This window comes from Limulus polyphemus, unplaced genomic scaffold, assembly GCF_000517525.1.
Source record: "Limulus polyphemus unplaced genomic scaffold, Limulus_polyphemus-2.1.2 Scaffold3478, whole genome shotgun sequence".
Classification (NCBI taxonomy): Eukaryota; Metazoa; Arthropoda; class Merostomata; order Xiphosura; family Limulidae; genus Limulus; species Limulus polyphemus.
In genome coordinates, this window is record NW_013669088.1 from 87938 (window position 1) to 114349 (window position 26412).

General features: G+C 33.1%; 1 protein-coding gene across 2 annotated transcripts in view; it reads left to right on the top strand.

The window, feature by feature from the left end:
- Window positions 1-26412, top strand: part of LOC106469425 (rho GTPase-activating protein 20-like) — a 35108-nt gene that overhangs the window by 2217 nt on the left and 6479 nt on the right. Inside the window, exons 2-4 of one of the 2 annotated variants that reach the window (XM_022397940.1) lie at window positions 4957-5285; window positions 9998-10253; window positions 22045-22105. In XM_022397940.1, coding sequence (XP_022253648.1) covers window positions 10216-10253; window positions 22045-22105 — 99 coding nt within the window. In that variant the 5' untranslated portion in view covers window positions 4957-5285; window positions 9998-10215. The remainder of the gene's footprint in view (window positions 1-4956; window positions 5286-9997; window positions 10254-22044; window positions 22106-26412) is intronic. The other variant, XM_022397941.1, reaches the window with a different exon arrangement.

Genomic DNA, 26412 nt, shown 5'->3' on the forward strand with positions numbered 1-26412 from the left:
ATAATTAGTGTGCAGACCATTTTCATTTATATAATGCTTTGTGAACACAAATTAGTTAGCATAAATCAGTTAAATGACGAAAAATTAGGTGTCTATTTACTTGTGACCACTCAGTGTACATATAAAATGTCAGAAAATGCAAAATGTACGTATTGCAAATTAGAAGCAAAAACTATAGAACTAAGGAATTAGTGAAGTGCTTTATACATAAAGCGATGTATATTTGTAAAAGTATGTAAGGTAAGTTATTGACTATAATATTTGCCTTGTTTAAATGATAGATAAATTAAGATAATATGTAACAGTGTTGTAATAGTTGTTTCGTTGAAAAAGGGTTTTACTTGTTACTTTTAAGACAGTTTAGAGGATAACCATCCGTCGTAGCAGCACTAACCTTAGTAACATAATTTGCCAAGTAATACCATCCGCCTATAGAAACACCGCCTGCCTTCGTAAGACGTATACAATGAAATAAATAAACGATAAAGTTGATAAGATTACAATAACATGTTTAATGATTTACTTATGAAGCGAAACTGTAATTGTGATAATTGCGTAACTGTGATCAACATTGATAACTGTAAATATAATGTTATGTATATTAGATTAAATTATTAATTTGAAGACTTTGATTGTTACTATAAAGTTAATTTCATGTTGATCCACATCACCTTCTTGTGGTTCGCTCGTAAACTATCTGCACTATCAGCGTCATATGAACGCGCCCTCTGGTACCACTTCGTGGAAGTAATCGTCTCTGACACTATGGCATCGTCGTATCTACTCCCTCCTCCTCGATGAGATAGCCAATCAGCGCTCGGTGTCTGAAGTAAAGGGATACTGTTCTCATTACTAATTTTTAGGGGTTTAATTTTGTTGTGTTTGCTTTTTTAATTTTATTTTTTATTAACAGTTCATGATTAAAACGTAATGTGAAAAAGTATGAAGCTAGCGATAGTATCCAGCATTTTCAATGTGTATTAAGTTAAAAATATTTTTAGCTGTAAGTTTTTCCGACTTATATCAAAATATTAATTTTTTAAAAATACGTGTTAAAGTGGTAAGAAACAAGAACTTTTAGTGGCACAGCTTCTTAGTTTTAATTGCAGATTAATCTACTCGTTACACTGAGAGGTTGTTTGTTTCTTTGTTGAATTTCGCACCAGACTACTCGACGAATAACTGCGCTAGCCGTCGCTAATTTTGAAGTGACAGACAAGAGGGAAGGCAATTCTTGGGCTACACTTTACCAATGAAGACTGGAATCGATCGTCACTTTATAACGCCCACATGACTGAAAGGGCGTGCATGTTCGGTGACTGGAATCGATCCCGCGAGACGCAGGTTGTCAGCCGAACTCTTTAACCACCAGGCCATGCCACCATTTTCATAGTTACAAACGTATACCAACTTTTATCCCACTCTCAAGTTAGAGAAATGTTCTCCCTTTAATTTTGCATCTGTTTACCACTACTCTGAAAAACAGAACAAAAAGTTCTTGTTAAACATTATTCTGAAATAATATTTAATTTTGGTTTGTTTGTTCTAGAGTTAAGCCACATTGTTATATCTGCTGTGCTTATCATGGGAATGGAACCCAGATTTTTAGCGTTGTAAGTTCGTAAATTTATCGCTGTCCCTCCAGAGGATATAATTTTGGTAAATATTAAAATATCTTATCTTTGAACATATTTTTAATTATATGAAGTCAGTAGATGAGACTCAATAGCCTTGTTTTTAATTATGTAAGACTAATCAATTCAAGAGTTTGAAGTTTTATTATTTGCCTTTAATGATGACTCTGACTGCAAATTAAGAACGGAATATGACTTTGCATGCACATGCTAAGCAACAGTTACATATATAATGACCAGAGGATAGCTTCGTTATATTTTTGTTCACTTGGTTGTTTGTGAAAATTAGTGAACAAGAACAGTGCCGTTGTTATTGCTCTAGGTCTTATGTGTATATACTATACATTCTTACAATATTAACTTTCGAATGACGTCATTTTAAACATTTTTTTTCCTGCATGTATCAGTTAATTGGGACGTGTACTATCTGGACTTTAGCCAGCAAATCAACTTTAATTATAATCCAATGAAAAGCTTTAGTAGACTGCAAAAAAGTATTTTGGAAAAGGAAAAAACCACTTGTAGTTAAAGTACGAAAAATAGGGAATAAGAGAAGAATAACTTGGATACGAGCTGAAAATTACAAATAAAATGTTTAATTATTAATTTTACCCTTTATTCGTTTCTTATTATCTATTGTACACACATATTGACGAATTTAAATTAATCTTAATTAATCAATATTTTCTAAACAAAACTTATAGAGTTCTTACAGTACTTAAAAGGGAGTAGACAAACAGATTATGCACAACTATTAGTACGAACACAACCTATAATGCGAAGAAACTAACATATACATACATATATATATATATATGAAATGTAAGTAATTTTAAGAAATGCAGTCTTGTCTCAGTTCCTGTACTAAGAAATATTCTTGTCCTTGAACGTCTTCGTGTTAACTAACTCCAGTCAGCCACCATGTTAAAGGCGTTTTTTGCTGTATCATCTTCAAGTCTTGATGAAACTACGCTGAGTTAATAGTAAAATAAAGTGTTTTATATTTACATTTTTTATACTGTCTATTACTTCATTTCGCCAGCTCATACATCTTAATTTGTGAAGTTTAGAAATAAGCACAATAAACATGTTGTAAGTTTTGTTCTCAGTAATCCAAATAAATCATAATTATCATAGACTTTAATTTACTGTGTTAATTGTTACTTTCTGTTTGGAACATTCAGTATGTCATACACATATGGGGCAAATTTCAGATGTAGAATGTTTAACGTAATTACGTCTGTAGGTGTTGCTGTCACGATAGAGTCGGCATCTAGTGGTGTATTCGACAGTGAACATGCTTATTTCGAAATAATAATGTTATATACAGTATATGTGTATAACAAAGTCATGAGAAAGCAAGGTGGAACTTGTATGTGTTTCAATTAAATGTATATATATATATATACATTTATTTAAAAAAGCTACAAAAATTTCTATAAAACAGATTACATCAAAAGGAAGGATAGCGTGACTTTTACACAGGGTATCCAAACCTTACAGGAAATATAATTAAATGTTTGTTTTGTGGTTGTGATTCTTTTTCTCAACTCCATAAAATTAAATCTATTTATACATATATATACCTGTTTTGTAAACAATATATTTTAACCATAATAAGTCAAACAAAACAGGATTGATTACACTGATTCCTCAGTCTCTTGTTTCCTTATAGCGGTAGAAAGATTGTTGCACTTCTTATTAAAAGGATCTCTTTTATTGACTCTCAGTTGTTGCACGCAAGTTGGAGGAAACATATTTTAGCACATTGTATTTGTCCATTCCTAACTGAAATTATTGTGGCTGATTTTCCAAAATCTTCAAATCGTAGATGTTGTAATTGTGTTCTACATTTTATTGTTTGTACAATGTGATATAGACAAATGAATCTTCACTTTTTCACCAACCTCAAAATTTATATCTTCAAAGTATATTTCTATTAACATTTTGTATAAATCGTTATGAGCTTTTCAGTTGTATAATTGTAATATTAGTGAGAATTTAAAAAAAAAAGGTAAAGTCGCTAATTCTTCTTCTTGGAGCACCCCAGTGGCACAGCGGTATGTCTGCGGACTTATGACGCTAGAAACCTGGTTTCGATACTCGTGGTGGGCAGAGCACAGATAGCCCATTGTGTAGCTTTGTGCATAATTACAATTGTTCTTGGAGTTTCATCATCTGAAAGTGTTGTTTAGTAAAATTCTGTTTTTATAATTATATACAAAAAGTTTTGTAAATCGTCTCATTACATGTAAGATCGAACCAGAGAGTTGAGTATGTTATACTAAAACAATTTTGAATATGCAAATCAGCAAGTCACAACCAATATAAGGTCATAGTGGAAAAACATGAATCAGAACTACATTTCACAGTCTTTGGTGTTTCGCAGGTAGTGTGATACCACCCAAATTGACCATTTTTGGAAAGGGTATGTCACAGCCCTTTCCGAAGTAAAATATTCTTACATCCAGATCATAAAATTGTTTTCAGATCGGGGATTTATGATTTCCAAGACGGGGATATTCTTTGTATTTAATGGTAAACAAACAAATTAATAACAAAAAATATGGAATATAGATCAACTTGGAAACCAGGTCCTTCCAGAAAAAGACCTACAACAAGTCGTACTTCAGCCATGATAAGCTAAGTGTGACGTTTCGGAACAGCTGAGAGAGAACCTACAAACACAGAGGTCAGTAGCAAAAGCCGTCCGTGTGTCCAGGCAACAGTACACAACATAATCAAAAATGATCTTCACCTGTAAAAGCGACACCAGTCACGTGTAACACAAGCTGTAAACTTCTTCTAATATTTCCATATAAAAGTAACATATTGTGGGTTATAGGTTAAAGCTAAAGAGAGTCTAATAAAAGCAGTAAGTGTAACATGTTGAGTTCAACAATTAATTGATAATTCAATGAATCGTATGATCAAAGGAATTAAGACGTTGTTACGAAACTTGAAATAAAGGAAGAGAAACGTTATAAGTAGGCTTAAAGTGATCGTAATGTTAGTTATTTAATTTCTCATGATCAAGTACTTTTTTAAAGATATTATTCGAACTAACCTTTGATGTTATGAGTGGGTCCTGATCCTGCTTGTTTGGGATTTGCATTAACTAATCACAACTTTGTACTTACCCTGATGTGTTGATTAGCTTAAAAACGTATAATGTTTGTGAAATATATTTAAATTGTTGGGTATTTATGAAGAAAGCTTAGATATTCGTTTATTTTCCTATTGCTTGCACTTGGAAGTAAATGCTTCGCTTATCTTATCTTGCAATATTTATTAACAAGATAAAAACTTTTTTATTGCTCAGGTTATTGACGGGCGTGGCTTATTGGCCTGCGTGACTGGCTGAGGATCGAAGCGTCAGGGGTTCAATACATGATTACATTGAACAAGCTTCGCACTACAACTGTGGGCGCAGTAAGTCCCGTAATTCGGTTCCTGTCATGCAGTAAAAACACAGTACAGTAAATTCAAAAGACGAACCACCCCAGTTTACCCCTGATGAAGAAAATTCTACCTTCCTAAAATATCCGAGATATAGGGCTACATATTTTTATGTAGCACATAATCATGTCCACCACACTGAGCACGATTGACGTCAATGAAGAAATTATGGTCAACACTTCAAAAAACCGTGTAAGTTGATGAAGCAGTTGTGTTGTTTGTAAAAATGTCTTTGCGGTGTGGAATTAGGTGTTAACCACTGATGGTCATAAGACCACCAAAAGTAATGTGGGAATCTTAATGTCAAATTGTCCTGAATTATTATATATCAATGGTGTTGTTGTTTGTTATTAAGCACAAAGCTGCACAAAGGGCTATCTGTGCTCTGTCTACCACGGGTATTGAAACCCGGTCTCTAACGGTATAAGTCCGCACACATACCTCTGTGCCACTGGGGGGCTATCATTAGTGGCTAAGATACTTCTCACCAGGAAGTTATTATGGAAATGATGAGATCAATATTAATCAAAGTTTGCCTCCCATGCTGAATTATTTTCTTATTTATTAACATCAATACAGAGATGCTGAAAATCAACAACATATTTTTCATTTTAAATTACACATTACTCGATCTTTAACTATGCAATTATTTGGTTGTGTATATTAAATGCAAAAAGAGAAAGATGAATAAAGTGTGTATAAAGTGAACTCTTGTTTCATTATTCAAGATGTAGGACTGGGAGTTATTAGGCTCTGTGCTATATATTGAAATTTGTTACTTTATACTTAGCACTATGCATGGAGTTTGGTCACATTATGAGTAGTGTCATGGTTGGGAATTGTTGAAGTGTTAGTGCTGAATTTTAGAATAGTTCACATTGTTAGTTTTATTTTTTGCATTTGACTCACAATTACTGAAATACGTTGTATATCTGGTAGCAATAGTAGATTAGTAACAGTGTGTTATGCAGACATAATACGTGTTTTCCACCTCGTGGTTTAGCATAAAACTTTTTACAATTTTCATATATCCAAGCAAGTCTACGTTATTGCAACAGAGAGCATTGGCTATGAAGTCGCTAAGTTCCTTTTGTCCTTGCTACCTATTTCCTGGGTCATTCACTTGTTGTATCATATGCACTTTTGGGAAAGATTTCTGTAATGAACTTCTTATATAAAAGTGGACAGTGATATTTCTCACTGGCAGGCTAAATGATGTCCTAAAGATGTAACGTCCCTTATTTTTTTATAATAATTTCCAATAGTCATATGGGTAATACATGTAACCTGGAAGTTTAGCTTAAGAAAACTGCAATAAAATAAAACGTTTAAAATTCCATGAGCTCGAGCACATGAACACATCCATTCCAGGGTATCCAGAAGAACAGTGAATAGGAGACTGACCAAACAACGTTATTTTGCAAGAATGGCTATCTGCAAACCGATATTAACCAGAATTCCCCACTGTCACTTGGGAAAGACAACATGCCATCTTACAGTTAGAACACTGATGACATGTTATCTTTTCAGTTAAGTCTTGTTTCGGACTTGTTAAAGCTGATGGTAGGATTCGTGTTAGTCGTTTGCCTGGAAAACAAATGAGGGAAGACTGTTTTTCCCATAGGGAACACACAGAAGATGGTGCAGTACATGTTTGGGTAGCTATTTATCATGGTGGAAAAACTGCTCTTCATGTCCTCCAGGGAAACGTCAATTGCGCTGCCTACAAGCATCACATGGAGATTATATTTCTGCCATATGCTAGGGCATGGTTTAGCAATAACTTTATGTTCCATGATGAAAAATGCCATTACACAGGGAGAGCGTATTCTACAGGATTATCTCGACCAGGAGGATGTTACAAGATTGCCATGGCCAGCAAAGTATCCAGATTGTAATTCGATTGTGAACTGTTAGGCAGAACTGAGCCACAAAATTGCTAATCACGATTCTAAACCAGCTACTGCAGTTGGGTTGCAGCGTCTTCTAATGGCAAGTTGAGATGACATCACGGTGGATTACATCAATAACCTCATCGAAAGCATGTCACGTCGCCTTGTGGAGGTTATTAGAGTACAAGGAGGACCAAACAAATACTGAATATTTAATATAAGGTTACAGACGCTATTTTTAATAATTGGATGTTATATTTGGTCATTATATATGTTTTGGTAAGGTTTTGTTGTGATCGATAAAATGCTGAATTTCACATCTTTCTACAGGTGCTGATAAAATTGTTTGCTGTTCTAACAAATCGTTCGTGATGTCCATAGAAACTTTCTTATTATACAAATTACACATGTAGATATTTAATATAACACGCATTACTCTGTTTGACAGTGCTAAGTGTATTTGTATTCTACCTCGATAATAATTACCTTATTTGTTACAAAATATGCAAACATAATGGCCAAGATCATATACTGAAATGATCATACTGACATGCTCTTAACCTTTTCTCCACACATCTCACCCCTCTTTCTGGTTATGTTGAATGAATAGTTTTGCATTTGAAAGACTTTTGCTTTTTATAAAACCTGTTGTTTTACCAGTCTTTTGCTTGATATGAAATTAATGTTTTATATACATGCTTTATTTCTTAAGTTCTCTGATTGTAAACACAAATTTACATGAAAAATAAATTACTCTCATAATAAAATACTGAATATATTTTGTTCATGCAACATAGTGGAACAACTTTTTGTGAAGAGAGCATGATGCGTGTTTATTTTACTTAGCTATATGTAAGAAAATTAAATAACAAGATACCTCTCGTGTTAGACATACGAAGAAAATATTTATATATACACACGCACACCATTAAAATATGAGAGTTGGTTAATCTCATTACAAACGCTCACTGCTGTTTCTTCCACCTGGAAGGGCTTTAATGTGTGACAATGCGGGTTGTCTTCAGTGATGGAAATAAGGGTGTACGCGGGTACACGCCGTATACTTAGTTCTCAGTTTGCATTATGTTTCCCATTGGTCAAGTTTAGTACTACTGAAGATGTTTATTAATCCTATCGTCACGGGTCAAATGCCATGTCATCGCGTTTGTTGACTTGCATTCAAAATTTTATTGGACAACTGTTTTATGAATTTATGTCAATAAGCTTGATATCAAATTGTAGATCATAATTCAAAGGTTCGTATTATACATTAGTTAATTTCTTACTTTAAAAATAAATATTAAAAGAATACACCTAAATATTGATTTCTGTGTGTGTAACGTGGTATGTTGTCCAAATACAAAGTCTAAAGTTTTTTATGAATTAGTAACTCAAATTACTGCTATTGACAAGTTAGAATATAAAATAAGAACCTGCCATCTTTTCTATTTGCCTTTTTATACCTATCATTCCATTGCTCCTTCTAAGCGTGTACCTAGTTCCTAAAATCCATTTCCTTTCCTGGTTGTCTTCCTACATGTAATGACGATGTGGAGTGTGTAGAACACATTTTGTGGTATGATTACATCAAATAAACGCATCTTCATTTCTGTAATCATGGAGTTTCACCAAGTAGCGATAGTTTCAAGTACTAACTATATTATAATGATTTACACTTTTATAATAATTATCCGACCTCCAAAAGGAATCAAAGCATTAAACCTTTGCCACAAGAATGTTATCTAAGCCATAACGTTATCTCCAGCAGCTTCCAATACTGGAAAAAACATAAGTAGATTCAAACACTTCATATGATTTCCCCAAAATCTTACTCCAACATTAGTAGAGAAAAGTAACGAAACTAATTACCACATTAATAATGCTTGGAGACGGCTTGAATGGGTAAAGAAGTAAAACTTTAATATAAGTTCAACATAACAGCAAATGTACAACGTTTCGACAAGGTTTTGTCATCATCAGGTACCTTCATTACCCATTCAAGCCGTCTCCAAGCATTATTAGTCTCAAAGTGGGTTCCTCGTCATCGAATTTAATTACCACATTACATACTGTTAGCCATATATTTTCACAGCACCACTAAATATTTTTTCTTTTCATCTGAAATAAGTGATTTTTTTGAACTGGCAGAGGTTTGCCATGTAACAGTAGTTGTACATGGCCTTATATATTGTAGGTGCCAACAATTGGTAATCAAAATTTTCCTGTCGCAAAGATGTTTTCTTTCAACTGATGTTGTTGATCGACCCTCATGAAAAATGACTTTGAAGAGTTCCTCAAAGATTTTTATTTTGTAGTTAAGCATAAAACTACATGATTATCTGTGCTGTGTCCAATACAAATATCAAAATGAGATTTTTTAGCGTTATTATATTTTAAGATTAACTTTAATATATTTTTATGGATCAGTGACAGAAAGTCGGTATCATTATCTGTATAGGCGCCTTGTACACTTTTATTATTCTTGGTTTATATAATGTTATTACTTTTTATGTTTAAATAAGTTTGAATATTTTTAAATCAAAGTTTGCACTTATTAAGATTATTTTGCACGATTTACTTAGTTGGATTTAAGATTAACCTACGTCTCCTAAACTTGCTGACCATCATGAGATATTATTGGGATCATGGCCGAAAATGTCGATAACAGCGAGCGCCCAGATAATGGTTCAGTACATTCAAATCAACATGGCTTATAAGCTTATATTAAGCACTTGTAATCAGTCAGTTTGTTATAAAAGTTTGACGTAATTAATTCATACATTTCTTTTTAGTTTTGATCCATATAGTCAGCTTATTGTTTAATAGAAGTTCTCAATAATATCAAACATTATATCTAATACTGTTGCCCTTGCGTTACGAAGTGAGTACTAACGACTTGGAGAAAAACAAATAGGAATTTATCAGAATAATAATAGTTTTCTATGTATAAACGGTGTAAAGATAATCTAAGCAACCATATTAATATATAAACTTTTGCTCCGTTTATTACAGATAATAACTAGAAGCTACAGCTACCTTGTTCAAGGTTCGCTAGTATGATAGCAGTATTACTGATAATAATTTGTTCAGGTTGTGTGACTAGAAGTGATTCACACACGTAAAATGCTGATTACATTACTGCTGGTTCCAGTTATGGATTCTACAAACTAAGTGTGCGAAGATCATTCTTTCTTCAAGTTGCCTGGTGTAATGGAAAAACAATATTTACAATGGGACTTTCCTTAACACGACAACCAAGAATTGAACGGTTAGTCACAAGTTAGCCTTTATTTAATGTGCAAAGTAAAATGTAACTGAAACACTATTTTAATGTGAAGAACATGTTTTATTTATGTATATGTGTGTATACATACAACGGTAAGAACATGTTTCATTTATGTATATGTGTGTGTGTGTGTGTACATACAATGGTAAGAACATGTTATATATATGTGTGTGTGTACATACAATGGTAAGAACATGTTATATATATATGTGTGTGTGTGTGTGTATACATACAACAGTAAGAACATGTTTTATTTTTGTATATATGTGTATACATAGAATGGTAAGAACATGTTATATACATATATGTGTGTGTGTGTACACACAATGGTAAGAACATGTTATATATATATATGTGCATATGGTAAGATTTGTTTTAGAAAATATAACTCCTCGATTTCCTACTTATCAAGATTTTTGTCATTATTTTTCACTCATTAATGTATGTTTGGTGCTTTTACGTACAAGAACGATATCTAATGTAATATGTAGAACACTACGCAGCTACCCCCAGTGGCATAGCGGTATGTCTGGGGATTTATAGCGTCAGAAACCGGGTTTCGAGCACATATAGCCCAATATGTAGCTTTGTGTTTAACTACAAACAAACACTGGTAGTTTTGGTTAAGAAAAACTTTGAAGTTGTCAGTGTTAGTTATTAATTACGTTTTAGCTGAATATTTAATTTGAATCAGTAGTTCACTGCATGCAGAACAAATTTTGTATAATCAGTATTAGGGTTCTTATATGAATGTAACTAAATTACAAAAGTAACGCTCTAACTTTGATCTCTTTTCGGAAATGCTTGAAATATGTAGAGCTCGTGTCGCATACCGAAGCGTATCAAAATGCCATTGCAGAAGCTACTTCATAGAATATATATTTTATTTATCAAATTTTACACAGTTAATATACTTACAGTAGATTTAATGAATATTTCTAAGAAACTTTATAAGTGAATCGCTATATGGTCTGTATTATCGCTACCATGACTAGTCTGCAACCTACAAATGTAGGGTTTAGTATGATATAATAAACCGATTTCGAAGATGCAAATCAGTAAATCATATGATAAATACAGCCAGTATAAAGTGACGGTGGAACGACATATATCAGAACTATATTTCCACAGTGTCTGTCATTTAGTAGGTAATGTGATACCAAAAACTTATCGCTTTTGCGAAGGATATGCTTTCCGACGAAAAATATTTATACACATAGATCAAAAAATGTGTTCAGATTGAGGATTTAGAATTTCCAAGAAGTGAATATCCTTTGTACTGAATTTCACTGGAAAATATAGGAATATGGATCAACTTAGGATACCAGAACCATCCAGAATGGGCCCTGCAACAAGTCATACCCGACTCTTGGTAATCAAAATACGGCATGTTATAACAGGTGAGAACCAATGAACATGAAGGTCAGTAACAAAAGCCCTCCACGCACCTTGGCAACAGTGCACAAAATAATGAAGAAAAATCAGCGTAAGAAAACGAGGACAACAGGTATGAATTCACAAAAATAAAACTTCAAGTCATACCTCTCATTAAACTTTTGCATGCCTCAAACAGCTGGAGAATGAGATGGATGTTCATGCCATTCCTTATGGTCGATTTGCCGTACACAGTGCCAATAGATTTGTGTGTGATCGGACGGTTGAAACAAGTGCTGGGAAATCATTGTACTCTACACCAAATGGATCACGGAGAGCTTGCAGGGATTAGTAGTGTGTTTTGGACATTACTGCCTCACGACGGAGCCTCTTTAAATGGAAACTATGCTCCATGGCTATTGTCAAGCTGCACTGTAATGATGTAGTAAGGCTCCACAATTATTAATATGACGTATTCAACTCTTTGTAGTTACTGTGTACCTTTAATCGGGAGTGGCCATCTACAGAGAAAGTCTGAGCTAATTTGTAGGCAACTTTATCCATAGTTACCTAACAACTTTGTCAAAAAATCAGCTTGCCGGTCGCGGGCTCAAATCCCGTCACTGAAATGCTCGGACATTATAATGGGCAATGCCATTATCTATTTCTAAAGAGTATCCCGAGAGTTGATGGTGGGTGTGGTGTTGACTAGCTGCTATCCCCCTTGTTTGCCACTTCAAAATAATGGGCTTGCGCAGATAATCCTCGAGTAGCTTTGCAGGAAATAAAAAAATATGTGTATCAAAACATAGTTAAAGAAACTTGCATTAAATAGTGAATAACTCTGTTCGAGTTTAGTTGTAAACTTTTATTGGGCACAGAACTTAACGTATCATTACAACTTTTCTCAAACTATAAGTGGGTGCTAAGACTAATGCATATTGAGAGTATATATTTAAAACTACACTTATATGCTTGTACTTTAGATTAATGGACATCAATTTTCGAATTTTTTATCGCGCTTCCTTAACTATCACCTATTTTGTTGGCATAAAGCTGCACAATTGGCTATTAGTACTGTGTCCACAACGGTGATCGAACCTCAAATTGCAGCGCTATAAAGCAGTATTCGAAGGTTGCATTACACGTATGTGTCATATTTTTCGCGCACACATATATTAATAGGATTTTGTTTCAACAGACAATAAATGAAACTTTTTGTTCATAGCCTAGTTCCCCCAGTGGCTCAGCGTTAAAAACTGGGTGTGATACTTATGGTGGGCAAAGCAAAGATAGCCCGTTGTGTAGCTTTGTGCTTAACACCGAAACAAATCACAGCCTAATTACTTTATATTTTAATTTCGCAGGGTTTTCTATTAAAGCATTTACGCTGTTACCTCATAAAGAAACGACTGGATTTTATTGTAACAGCTTCCTTCTTCGTTTCTCATACGTGGGTTTTCCATATTTTACCAAGTAATTCTAAGCCTTAATACAGACTGCAACACTTACTATTGAGGATCGTTTCTACCGCGATATACGTACATGGCTCTGACAAGAGTCAAAATGCACAGTCAACTGGGTGTGGGTGTAATAAGTTTGAATAACTCTTGTGAAGTATATTTTTACATTCCTTTTTCGTTTCAACGCGACCGTACATTTTAATCCAGTGCAAACTTAGTGTTATCTTTTTAGCAAAAATGCCTGAATTTTGTTCTATTGTAATTACTACAGAGTAACTAGCATTATAAAAAATTATCTGAGTTTGTCCTGTAAGTTGCCACGTCAATGTGAGATAAATAAGATTAAACATTTATAACAAGTCTATTACACCAGTAAAATTGTAGCAAGGCAAACTAAATGTAAGGATAAATGCACCCTAGAAATAGTTATTTTTTATATACACAACTGTGCTATATTTGAATATCGTAATCCAGGTTAATTATTATACTGCTCCGAGTACAGTTTGATTAGTTCTAGTGATTCATGCTGACGCAGATTTAAAAGAACCTCTAGGAGATTTTACTAATGATATGTAAGGATATTTATATTTTCTTGAGACGATAGTTAAGTTTGACATACTAGCATTAAACAGGTAATTTCTTTGGCGATCTTACTTTATCTGCTTAACTGCTTCTTAGCAATGGCTCTCTGGTAATGTTTCTATGAAAACATTCATGCATTCCAATGTTGTCTCACTCCACTTGTGCAGTTTACTATAACCAGCTAATGTCTTCCAAGTGCAGCTTAAGAAGAACAAGGTCATAAAAGTCCATTAGAGTTGATTAAGTGACTTCACGGGTATCTGATCTGCTGGAACTGGATTAGTTTGAATCCAGCTCAGTCATCTTTATGTTCCAGCTTTAAATAGCTGGTTATCTCTTTGTGCCAGTTTTAAATAGCTAATAATCGCTGTCAGTTGCAACTTTAAATAACTAGTAATCTCTATTTTACAGCTATACATAGCTAGTAATCTCTAAGTTCCAGCTTTAATTAGCTGGTAATTTCGATGTTCCAGCTTTAAATAATTAGCAATTGCTCTGTTCCAGTTATAAATAGTTTGTAATCTTTATATTACAGCAATAAGTAATCTGTAATGTATTTGCTCCATTTTCAATTAGCTAGTAATCTCTATTTTTCAGCTTTAAATATATGGTAATCTCTATGTTCTAATTTTAAATAGTTTGTAATTTCTGTGTTCCAGCTTCAAATAGCTAATAATATCTATGCTTCAGCTTTAAAAAGCTAGTAAACTTTATTTTCTAGCTTTAGACAGCTATTAATATTTATGTTCCAGCTTTAAATAGTTAGTAATCTCTATATTACAGCTTTATATAGCTAGCAATATCTATCTTATAACTTTAAATAACAAGTAATCTCTGTGTTCTAGCTTTTTGGTTTGGATATCACTACTTTTTAAAAAGCAGGATGCAGAAGTGATTGTGAGGGATATCATCACACCTTATTGTGATCAACAAAATTAAAAGATACATATCCGTACAAGTGTGAACTGTAAATACATGGATTTTACACAAACTTACAAACATGGATTTATCACATCAAGCAGCATTTGGCCTACATATCAGTTGAGTGTCCAACGTGCAGAGAATCTGTAAAATATAAAAAATAGTTTCAAAGTGGCATAGTACAACATTATATTGTTACTCACATACATGCAAACTATCACATGTTGAAGAAGAAACTGTATGATCTAGGCTGTTGTAGGCTTAGACACAGTACAACATTATATTGTTGCTTACATACATGCAAACTATCACATGTTGAAGAAGAAACTGTATGATCTAGGCTGTTGTAGGCTTAGAAACAGTACAACATTATATTGTTACTTACATACATGCAAACTATCACACGTTGAAGAAGAAACTGTATGATCTAGGCTGTTGTAGGCTTAGAAACAGTACAACATTATATTGCTACTTACATACATGCAAACTATCACATGTTGAAGAAGAAACTGTATGATCTAGGCTGTTGTAGGCTTAGAAATCCTAGTCAACTGAGATCAGATAAAAACCAGATAACACTGTGTCGTGCGTATCAATTGTTTTCTTGACCGCACGACACACTACCATGTGTCTTAATGATACACCTCTAAATAGATAGTAATCTCTACGTTCTAGTTTTAAAAACTAGTAATTGCTTTGTTCGAACTATAAATAGCTAGTAATCTCTATATTTGAGTTTCAAATAACTAGTAATTACTTTGTTCGAGCTATAAATATCTAGTAATCTCTACGTTCTATCTTTAACTAACTAGTAAATGCTTTGTTCGAGCTATAAATAGTTAGTAATTGCTTTGTTCGAACTATAGATAGCTAGTAATCTCTATTTTCTAGCTTTAAGTAACTAGTAATTGCTTTGTTCGAGCTATAGATAGCTACTAATCTCTATTTTTTCAGCTTTAAATAACTAGTAATTGCTTTGGTCGAGCTATAAATAGTTAGTAATTGCTTTGTTCGAACTATAAATAGCTAGTAATCTCTATTTTCTAGCTTTAAGTAACTAGTAATTGCTTTGTTCGAACTATAGATAGCTACTAATCTCTATTTTTTTTAGCTTTAAATAACTAGTAATTGCTTTGGTCGAGCTATAAATAGTTAGCAATTGCTTTGTTCGAGCTACAAATAACTAGTAATCTCTATTTTCTAGCTTTGAATAACTAATAATTGCTTTGTTCGAGCTATAAATAGCTAATAATCTTTATGTTCCAGCTTTAAATAACTGGTAATTGCTTTGGTCGAGCTACAAATAGCTAGTAATCACTATGCTGTAGCTTTAAATAACTAGTAATTGCTTTGTTCGAGCTATAAATGGCTAGTAATCTCCATATTCTAGCTTTAAGTAACTAATAATTGCTTTGTTACAGTGTTTTCTCCCAAAAGTTGCTTCCACAAGTAGCAGTATTAGTTTAGTGTTTCTCAAAGTATTGAGTGAATCGATACGAAGTAGACGCCGAAAACAAACTATATATGTTATGAGAATTCTATGTTAATTACTTATGAGCGGGAATTTGTTTGTTTGTGTGCGAACTCGTCTCACAGGTTTGGAGCTAGCAGGACTTGCCCTGGCAGAAGATTTTAAGTGTCCAAGGGGGTGTAAAAGGAGTCCGAAAGGCCACGCAGGTACGATGGGGAATTAGGACCAGGTTTCTACGGTCGCTGAACTCGAATGTGACATTGGATTTTGTGGTACGGCTCCTTTCGAGATTCTAAGAAGGCCATGTTTGAAACAAGGTTCGTACCCTATCCAAACTCACGGGCTAGCGGGACCAAACTTTGGAATACGTGATCAGGTACCAGGGTGGCTGTTCTAGTGGGTTTTTTTGTTCGGAAACAGAACCACTTAGAGGTAGCTATAGAAGTAACTTGGGGTAATAAAGGAGCATAATTGATACATTGGGGCCTCTGTGAGTCATGAGAGGGCCTTTGAACCCCCGCAGTGAAGCTAGGGTTTTTATGCTAGTATCAATAAAGCGTTTAAAACCTGAGTTTAACCCTCTGATTACCATCCGGGTCTATTGGGTCCAAATTTCAGCTTTTTAAAGCTGGTATGCAAGCATTATATCTTACAGAAGCTTGAAATTCTATGAATTTTGTAACCTTACTGACGCTGCAAACATACTTAAATTTTACAATCATAAGAACAACTAGGATTTTAATAAAAACAAGAAAGAACAATATATACAATATGGGTCTAATGTACCCAAACATTTCTAGAAATAAGATACGCTTTATAATACGTTTTCAATTACGTATTTGTGCTCTATAGCTGTTTGCCTTCTGTTGTTCAAAATGTATGACTTACATCATCTTTTTGGAAGGTACAGTATTACACAAACTGCATAGTTTATTGCATCATCTTCCGTTACTCAACCTATAGAAAAGTTGGACCAGTCTCCTTCTCGAGCATTCTAATCACAAGCACTGTTGCTACACTGTACCTTGTTATCTCTGAACAGTTTTTAAAAAGTATCTTTTTTTTTAGAAATAAAGAGGAATTGCCCTAAAATGTGAGGAAGGCGTATTGCAAATGAGAATATACAGCTATTTTTAGAGCAGAAGAATAATGAAAGAGATTAAGAACAAGAAAATGATGACAGTATGTCTAATGACGATGGTGAACTGGACAATGTAAGTTATATTTCTCAATCTAACACGTCAGATATTGAAATGGACAACAGTGGTCAGACAGAAGTTAAGAATTTGTCTGTAAAAACAAATATGAGGTATGGCAATCTGAGCCTCCAAACCAAGCAGAAGGAAGGACACCATACTGTAACGTTTTGTTCTTGGTCCATCTCGCTACACTAACAGAAATAGTGTGACTCTAGTGAAATAGTGTGAAAATACAGGTGTATAAAGGAAAAGATCTTGAGTAAAGAACAGAATTCAACGAAGGAGAGAGAGTTGTTATGAACATAGTAAAAAAAATCGAAAATACGGGCAGAAAAACAATTTGTAACAATCGTTTGCGAGATTATTACTGGCGTGGCGTTTACTTGGCAAGTTGTTGACAAGTTGTGGGAACAATTAAAAAGAACAAATGCTAGCTTCCACATGAGTTTACAAACCCAAAAAGAAGAATGCCCACAACTGCTATTTTTGGATGCCAAGCTGACTCAATGATTGCATCATATTATAACAAAGAAGGTAGCATTGTAACTCTCTTAAGTATAATGCACTCTCAACAACAACAACAAAAAAACAACAGAGGCCATTTTGGTTTACAACCATACCAAAGATGACATGGCCCGAAGATGACCTATGGTTATCTTCTACAATGTTATTGATTTTAGTGCAGTAAATGCTTTTCTAACATAGCAGAAGTTGAACTCTCAATATATTCAAGGAAAAGTGCACAAGCACTGACATTTTTTCATTGAACTTTGGAAAGAGCTTGCTGGATTAGAATTTCAACAAGACAATCCAGAAAATTCCATCCAACTTGCAGAAGTTCTAGATGAAACAGCCAGAAAAAAGGACAATGCTCAATTTGTGGATGCAAAAAAAGGCCACAAAACATGCACAGTGTGCACTAGTTATGGAATTAATGTTGGAAATGAACATTTACAAGTACAATGTAGACGATGAAAATGAAGCTAAAAAAACTACTGTAATTTGTTTCTATGTATTATGTATTCACCTTAATTCTATCTTAATTCAAATATATAAAGCAGCATTGTCCCATAATAATAACAAGGTTTATAACTTTTAGACTTTTTTAAAGTGAGTCTATTGGACCATGTTAGTATCTTATGTAATTTTTTCTTGGTAGTTATAGAGTTAAATTGAAGCATGAAATAAATCTTTAACAGAATAATACTATAACGAGCGTGTGGGCAGTCCGTGGACTTAGTCGACTATACCGTCATTATAAAGTAATTTATTTGGATTTTGGGTCATGCTGTCGCGAGTGGAGCACACAAGCCACCAACTCGAGGACTTTTACATGTGGAATAAAGAACTCACACAGAGACAACTCATTACAAATCAACTAGCTTCTTATTTATACACTATTGAGCAGTTTATTTATATTGAAACTCTTAAAGTTGTTTTGTGATAAAGCTACTTCTAAATCACCGACTTATTCGTTTTGAAAGTCTAGATGTTCATTAATAAGGCCTTCTATTACATTCAGTAACATAGATACAACATTAGTTAAGTTACCAATTAACTTAACACGAGAAATTCTGTATAACTGTATTAACAATGCTTCGAAGATATCTTTAAGTAATTCCATTTTAAGCATTATCAAATATATCATTTTCTTAGTACAGTTAGTGTTTTTCACTTTCCTCTTTTTATATATATTATACATTACTGAACCTTAAGTGAAACACTGTTAGACCAGTTCAGAAATAGCATACTTATAAGGAGTTTATTCAGAAAACTTCTTGTAGATTCTGCATTAGATCAGTTAGATCAGTTCCTCAGAATAACTTAATAAGTGTGGAAAAGTCGATCAAGTCAGGAAAGTCAGACAAGTGCCGTTTAGAGTCAGAAACACGGAATTATATACACAATTTTTAGTGTTTTTCCAATTGTTCAAGAAGTTTAGCAGATATACTTTCAAAAGTAGTTCTTTTAACTTGATTGGTACAAGTGGGATCTTCCAGCACTTTGTTATTAGTCCTCACACAACTTATTTCTGTCCCTTATCTAATATCTTTGGCAAAATCATTCAATACAATTAACTTAAAGTGTATAGAGAAAAACCCTACAACTCGGACTCTTCACTAGTGGTATCTCACCCTTGTCTTTCATCACCATTCATTAACTGCTGTTTTTGTACATTGGTTCATTTCGTCGTGTGTTTTATCTAACTAGTGGAGTTTTCTCAACATACCACGTCTGCGAGCTATGAATTCTTTCCCTGAAGTTACAACTGGAATGCTTTGAGCCTCAATCCTGCATCTTCCCTGTTTGGTATTGCAGTTCGCTAGTTACTGACTGTACTTTTTTTTTCAATCCTCTGATTTCTCCATACTTTACGTTATATATGATATAAAATAAAAATGTACTTCTTGAAAAACCTTCACATATTTGATATACGTCGTATTTGAATTTTATAAATACTTCAACATGGCATTATTTATTGGCTAAACTAATACAATGTTCGAAGCAAAGAAAGATTTAGTAAGTGCCGATTGGCGCTGTTAAAATATATAGAGTTTATTAATTAGCTTTCAGCTTCTGTAGTTAGAAATACAACTGAAATGCAGTTTGCTTATTAACTGACCTTCCTTGTACTGTGAAGTAAAATAAGTACAAACAGTTGCCAATTAAAATTATACTTTTAACTTATTCAATCCTAAAGTTATAATACTTCAAGAACATGTTCACCTTTGAAAAAAATTGTAATACTAGTCATTCTGTGGTTAAGTATGCACAACACATATAATTACTATTAGCTTTACGTTCGACCTCATAAGTGTTTCATTTTCCAGACGCCTAAACGAAGTCCCTCATTGTCTAAATCTGATGATCCTACTACAGTTACTCCTCCACCATAGACCTGGTGACATCATCTAATAATGCTCTTACTCATCCTTCCCCCATTGAAGACATTCTGCATTTCATAACTACTGTCATACAAAATGTACATCCATATCAACGTGCATTTGTCCTGGATAGCATTAACCATGCAGCTGAGTTAGTTTTAAAAATTAATATGCAGGCTACCTATTCTGAACTGAATTTGCATTTTCATTTCAAACCTTTATAGGGATCATGATTGCCAAATCGATTGGAGATTGATTGTTAAAGTTTATTTTAATCAACCTTTGTTCACTACACACTAATCAACCACTTCTGTCTACCAACTCCATTGCTTTCTTCACAATGAGACATTTCTTAAATCATCTCCAAGATTATCTCGTTACATCGTAAATTGCACTGGAAAGGGTGGAGTTGCAGTAGAAAATAGGACTACTTTTCAAGTTTCAATGCAAAGAATGAACATCTCATACTTACGTGTACTTTGCATCTCGTGTCATTATATTCACTACTATCTATGTTCGAACTGGGGTCCATTGCTTCATGACTTCTTCACCTTCGTCCACAGAGATATTGTTAAGGATGATATTCATTATCATACATAATAGAACTACTCCTTTATTATGCTGATTTCATGCCACACTGGACAATATTATTTAATATATTTTGTCGCTTCCATCCCATACTCGTCCTGAATGCAGTACAACTCCTTATGTTGTTGTGGTCTTGGCAAATTTGGTTTCACTACTAATATTCCACATTCGTTCTCCAGTTGGTAGAGACCATCTTGAAATTCTGGTTGAGGAAGACTAGTGAATCAAAATACTTCAAGAATGCCATGCATGATGCAGCTATAGATTTTATGAACTTATTAACTGTTTTGCTCAAGAACTTTAAACTATAATTACTTCAGCCAGTTTCAGACATATTCCAACCACGAGTTGTAATCAACATAAAGCTCCAGTATCCCAGTGTCCAGTGTCAATATATATTTCTTTTGCTACTAAAAATTTCAGAAAGTTTTAAATGACTCATATTTGCCTTATATAAGTACGTTATTGTACTTTATACTTAATCATTTATTGTTAAGTATTTAACAACAAATCATTTTTGAAACAAATACTTTCTAATTTTAATTTAACATCAATAAAATTTTGGGATAAAACTAATCTAGTATCGTCTTTTTTATTTCACAGCACTGTTAAAATAGCAGTTTGTTGCTTATTGACGAAAATGAAAATATTTCCAGCAGCCGATTATCTTTAGCTGTGATTTCTGAGCTTGTTCTTCTCCTGACCGCTCTGCTGTGCGAACTTGTCTGTTTTCATCACTGAAAACATTGAAGGCACGCTTCTTCAAAATGTTCCGTTCTTTGGTTTTATATCCTTTAAGATATACCTATATATTTCCTCGAAACGGGCTACGAAATCTTCAGCAACATACCATTTCATTAACTTTTGTGGTTAAACTTCTGTAAATCAATATAATTATTTTGAATAAGTAATAATATGCGCTGAATTAGCACCAAACTTATTATCTCTTTGTTTAGAACACGTAGAGATTAAAGGAGTATATTGAACGTTGTTTGTTAATAAAACTATTATTATTATTATTATATATAATTAATTTGAATAAGTAATAATATGCGCTGAATTAGCACAAAACTTATTATCTCTTTGTTTAGAACACGTAGAGATTAAAGTAGTATATTGAACGTTGTTTGTTAATAAAACTATCACCAGAGTGTGTTACATCACCTCGAAAAGTTTCAGGACTAGCTGACTGATTAGATTTGCATTAGTAAATTTTGTGACACAGTGTAAATTCGGAACTTTTTTGTTGTCTTCTTCGTGACAATAACATACATGCTTAATTCTTTTCAGAATTCACTTTGGAGTGCCATTAGAACAAGTTTGCAAAGATGACATTCCTGCCCCACTGTTGGTAAGTGTAAAATTTTATAGAAAAAATGGCCTTTGTTAATGTTACTAACTTTAATTATTTTTAGTTTCTTGGTGTGTTATGATTTACACGGAGAAAGAGAATAGCTTCAATAATAGTTTGAGAATAAAGAGATAGTTTCTTGTCAGATATGGCAATAATTAATTTTATCCAGAAAATGTTTAAACATATATATGTATGTTTAATATATATATTTATGTGAAAAGTAAACACTGAGTAAGAAAAATAGTTAAAAATATATTTATTCTCATAAAGGGTATTTTATAAATTTCTAAATCTATAACTTATATTTTTTAAGAAATCAATTTTTTAGTACACATATTTTTTGTTATATTTATATTGTAATCTTAACTACAAGTGTTGAAACGCCTCGTTTCAGACATAAGTTACTTTGGTATATTAGGACAAACATGCCATTTGTCTATTAAGATCGATAATATAGGCTCAGATGTACAATACATTGGTTCAGACAGAGACTATACATCAATAGTAGAATACGAGACTACTTATGACAGTAAAAATCTCTAATAGCAACAGAGATAGTAGTTTTGAGTTAGAGGCAGACGTAATCAGGAGAAAAACTTCTAGGTAAGATGGAACACTTTATTCTGAAGTGCTTGAGGCGATGATATTAGTTAGAAAGTGGTATTTATGATATCTATATTATTGAATACCTTTATCACCTTAGCCTTTAAATATGATCGAAATCTTCCCCAACAAGTTTCAACTGTTGAGTCAATAGTTGTTCTCTTTTGTTCAGATTCTATATTAAGTTATTTTTTCATTGAATGATCCTACATGATTCTCTATAAACTTGTCTATAAACATTTAAACTTTTAGTCTTTTCTTTAAGCCACATTGTCAGGTCAAGACACCAAAAGTAAATTATGGTTGATTTCAGATTGCATTGGTAGGCACCAACTATATTGAATCTCTTTGTGTAAGGTCATTTGAAACATTGATGTGGAAGTCTCAATCGATAATATTATTAATATTATACTTTTATTCTTAAGATTGTTAATATATATACACAATTTCTATCAACCTGTATATTTGAATTATTTAATTAGTATTTCAAAAACTTATTTTTCTTAGATTATCTCATCTAACTAATTCAGACACGTCCTAACGGAAGTTTCTAAGACAAAAGAAAAAAGTCCGATCAAACCAGTTACCAAACGTTTCGACCAAACTACTTTTTAGGCTGTGTTAAAATATCTTACCTGTACAAGTTCAAAGTAATATGTTGACCACACGATATTGCTAGACGATCCTCGTTGACTCATTAGACGTAAAAAAACAATGAATCCCGGTTGTCTTGATAGTCGACATGTAGAGGTGTTTCACGTTCCATATTGATTGAACAACACCTGAAGAGCGAGTTCAACCTGTTCAAAGTTTTGAAAAATTATTGAAATTACAGATGTTATATTCATCGCTAGAGAGCGGAATATACTGTTTCACTTATAAAGAATTGATATCCCACAGATATTATCAGTATTTTTTTTATATTCAAATGTTAAGAAGTAGTTCTCACCATTTACATTCTTTATCATTTATTTTTGCATTGCACTATAAACTATTTATTTTAAACCAAAATCACAAACTTGTTTCGTTCGCATTTATAATACGTGAGTTCTAAATGGTATTTTATTACCTGCTACTGCTGGTAATAAAAGTATTGTCCTAAACAAAAGTCATTGGAATAAGCTAAACGTCTGTACATGTTTCACCAGTCTAGGTAAAAAAATACAAATCTCTCAACGATCCCATGTATTATGATACAACAATTTAAGTTAAAACTTAGATGTGTTCGTCACTAATTTGTAACAAGAGCTCAGTGAGGTATTTATAAACAATAACCACATCATTAAAACGTGATAATTTATTTTACACCAGGGAGAACTTACAATCTACCTTGTTCATTAGACAGTTCCACGAATAACTGAATGCAGATTAAACTCTACAAATGCTGATATGATATGTTTATAAACTAAACAGAACAAACTATTTTCGGTACTCCAGGCTGTGGAGGATTATTGTTTCATGTTAAATGTCTACTGACGTACAGCTTAGATAAACATGATATTGGTTTAAACTCACGGGTAAACATTATATCACTTCAGATAAAAACTAACTTCGTTTTCGTGCACAACACTAGTTCAGCTATATTTTGTGTAGGTATACATATTTATACCTATATACTGTATGATATACAGTCAGGATTCACACTGTATATAGATTCAGTAACATGATATACAGATTTAGGCAAGACACACATTATATAGTTCCAGTAACGTACTATCTAGGTTTAGATACACACCGAATAGTTCCAGTAATATAGTGTATAGGTTTAGATACATATTATATAGTTCCAGTAACATAACATAAAGGTTTAGACATACACTATATAGTTCCAGTAAATTTCTGTATAGGTTTAGATACACCCCATATCGCTCCAATAATATACTATATAGGTTTAGACACACACCATATAGTTTCAGTAACGTACTATATAGGTTTACACACACACTATATAAATTCAATAACATACCATATAGGTTTAGACACGCACTACATAGTTCTAATAACACATTATATAGGTTTAGATACACACCATATAGTTTCAGTAACGTACTATATAGGTTTAGATACACACCATACAGTTTCAGTAACGTACTATATAAGTTTAGATACACACCATATAGTTTCAGTAACGTACTATATAGGTTTACACACACACTATATAGTTCCAGTAATATACTGTATAGGCTTAGAGTGACTTTAGACACATACTATATAGTTCCAGTAACGTATTTTATAGGTTTAGACACCCACTACATAGTTCCAGTAATATACTATATAGGTTTAAATACACAACATAAAATACTATGCAGGTTTAGACACACCATATAGTTCCAGTAACTAAAAATAAGATAAGAGACAATATAATCAACCTCTTCTAAATTTGAACAGTTTGAAGTAAAAATACAGATAGGCCTGGAAAGTGAAAGCTAACTAGAAATTACAACGATTTTTTCGTGTAATATTATATATATGCTTATCGATAGTTATGTATAATAATAATATAGGATTACTGTTGGTGTGTTCCTTGGCAAGTTTGTGAATTGTCATGAGAACTTATATTGTAGTGATGTTAGGCTGCTTCGAGTTCTATTAATCGATTAGGGTTTAGATTCAGGCTTAATATTGAAATATTGATATTGTGCTTTAGGTGCTTTAGCACTGTGGCTGATGAATATAGGGCTTTTAACGCTTTGTAAACATAATAGTATTTTTGTTTGACCCTCCTGCTTCTCAGTCGACTTCTTCTACTATGACTGAGCTTTCAGAAGACTACCTGAGAACATTATTGAGTTTTCAGAATTTAAAATCAAGCTGTTCTTTGCTAACGAAATGTATTTACTGAACCAATGGAATTATAGCTAACCTTGATGCTTTTACCAGAAGTTTTTTTTTTGGTTTATAAAATTACAATTGGATAATAGGCAACAGCTATCATGTTCGAAAATATGTTGGCGAGATTCCTGTTCGTAAGCATTATCAAAAATCAGTTTTTAATTTTTCGCCATGGTATCCAGTGTTACTCCTCTCTTGTGTTGTTAATATTATGAAGAGTATGAATAACTCTCATTTATTTTTGTTCTTTGAAATTTTTTGGTTGGATTTCGTAAGGCCAAAATAACTGCTGATTGTCGAATCAATGATCAACAAGCAGAAGCTATTAATTTAGTTATTGTTTCGAAGGATGACGTTGTAACGTCGAAACATGTAGAGTCGTCAACTTTTTGAAGGCCATAGATAGGCCTAAATAAAATTGTGTACCAGTTTAACGTTGAATATTATTTATGATTTTAACGTAACTACATTTTCAAGAATTTATTAAAAAGAAGATCCTAAATTAGGACAGCAACGAGCTCATAAAGCAGACAAAATCATTAGCAGCAGCCGTTCTTACCTCCCAGTATAAGCGTAAAAACGTTAATAAAGTAACAACAAATATCTATTAAATCTAAATTAAATTAAATCATATTAATTATTACTCAAATTATTATTTCAGTCGTTCTTAATGTATCAAGCGTCTATATGCAAAGAAAGCCAAAAACTATGGTTTTTATCATTAAATGAAGCTATAGCCTAAAGATGCTTTGCAGGCTTTACGGCATAACCAGGTTTCATTCGCCCGGGGCCCGGGGGATTTCCCCCCCCCCCCTTGTCGGCGGGCCGAATACCAAAACAAATCTTAGTTAATAATGGCTGGAGACGGC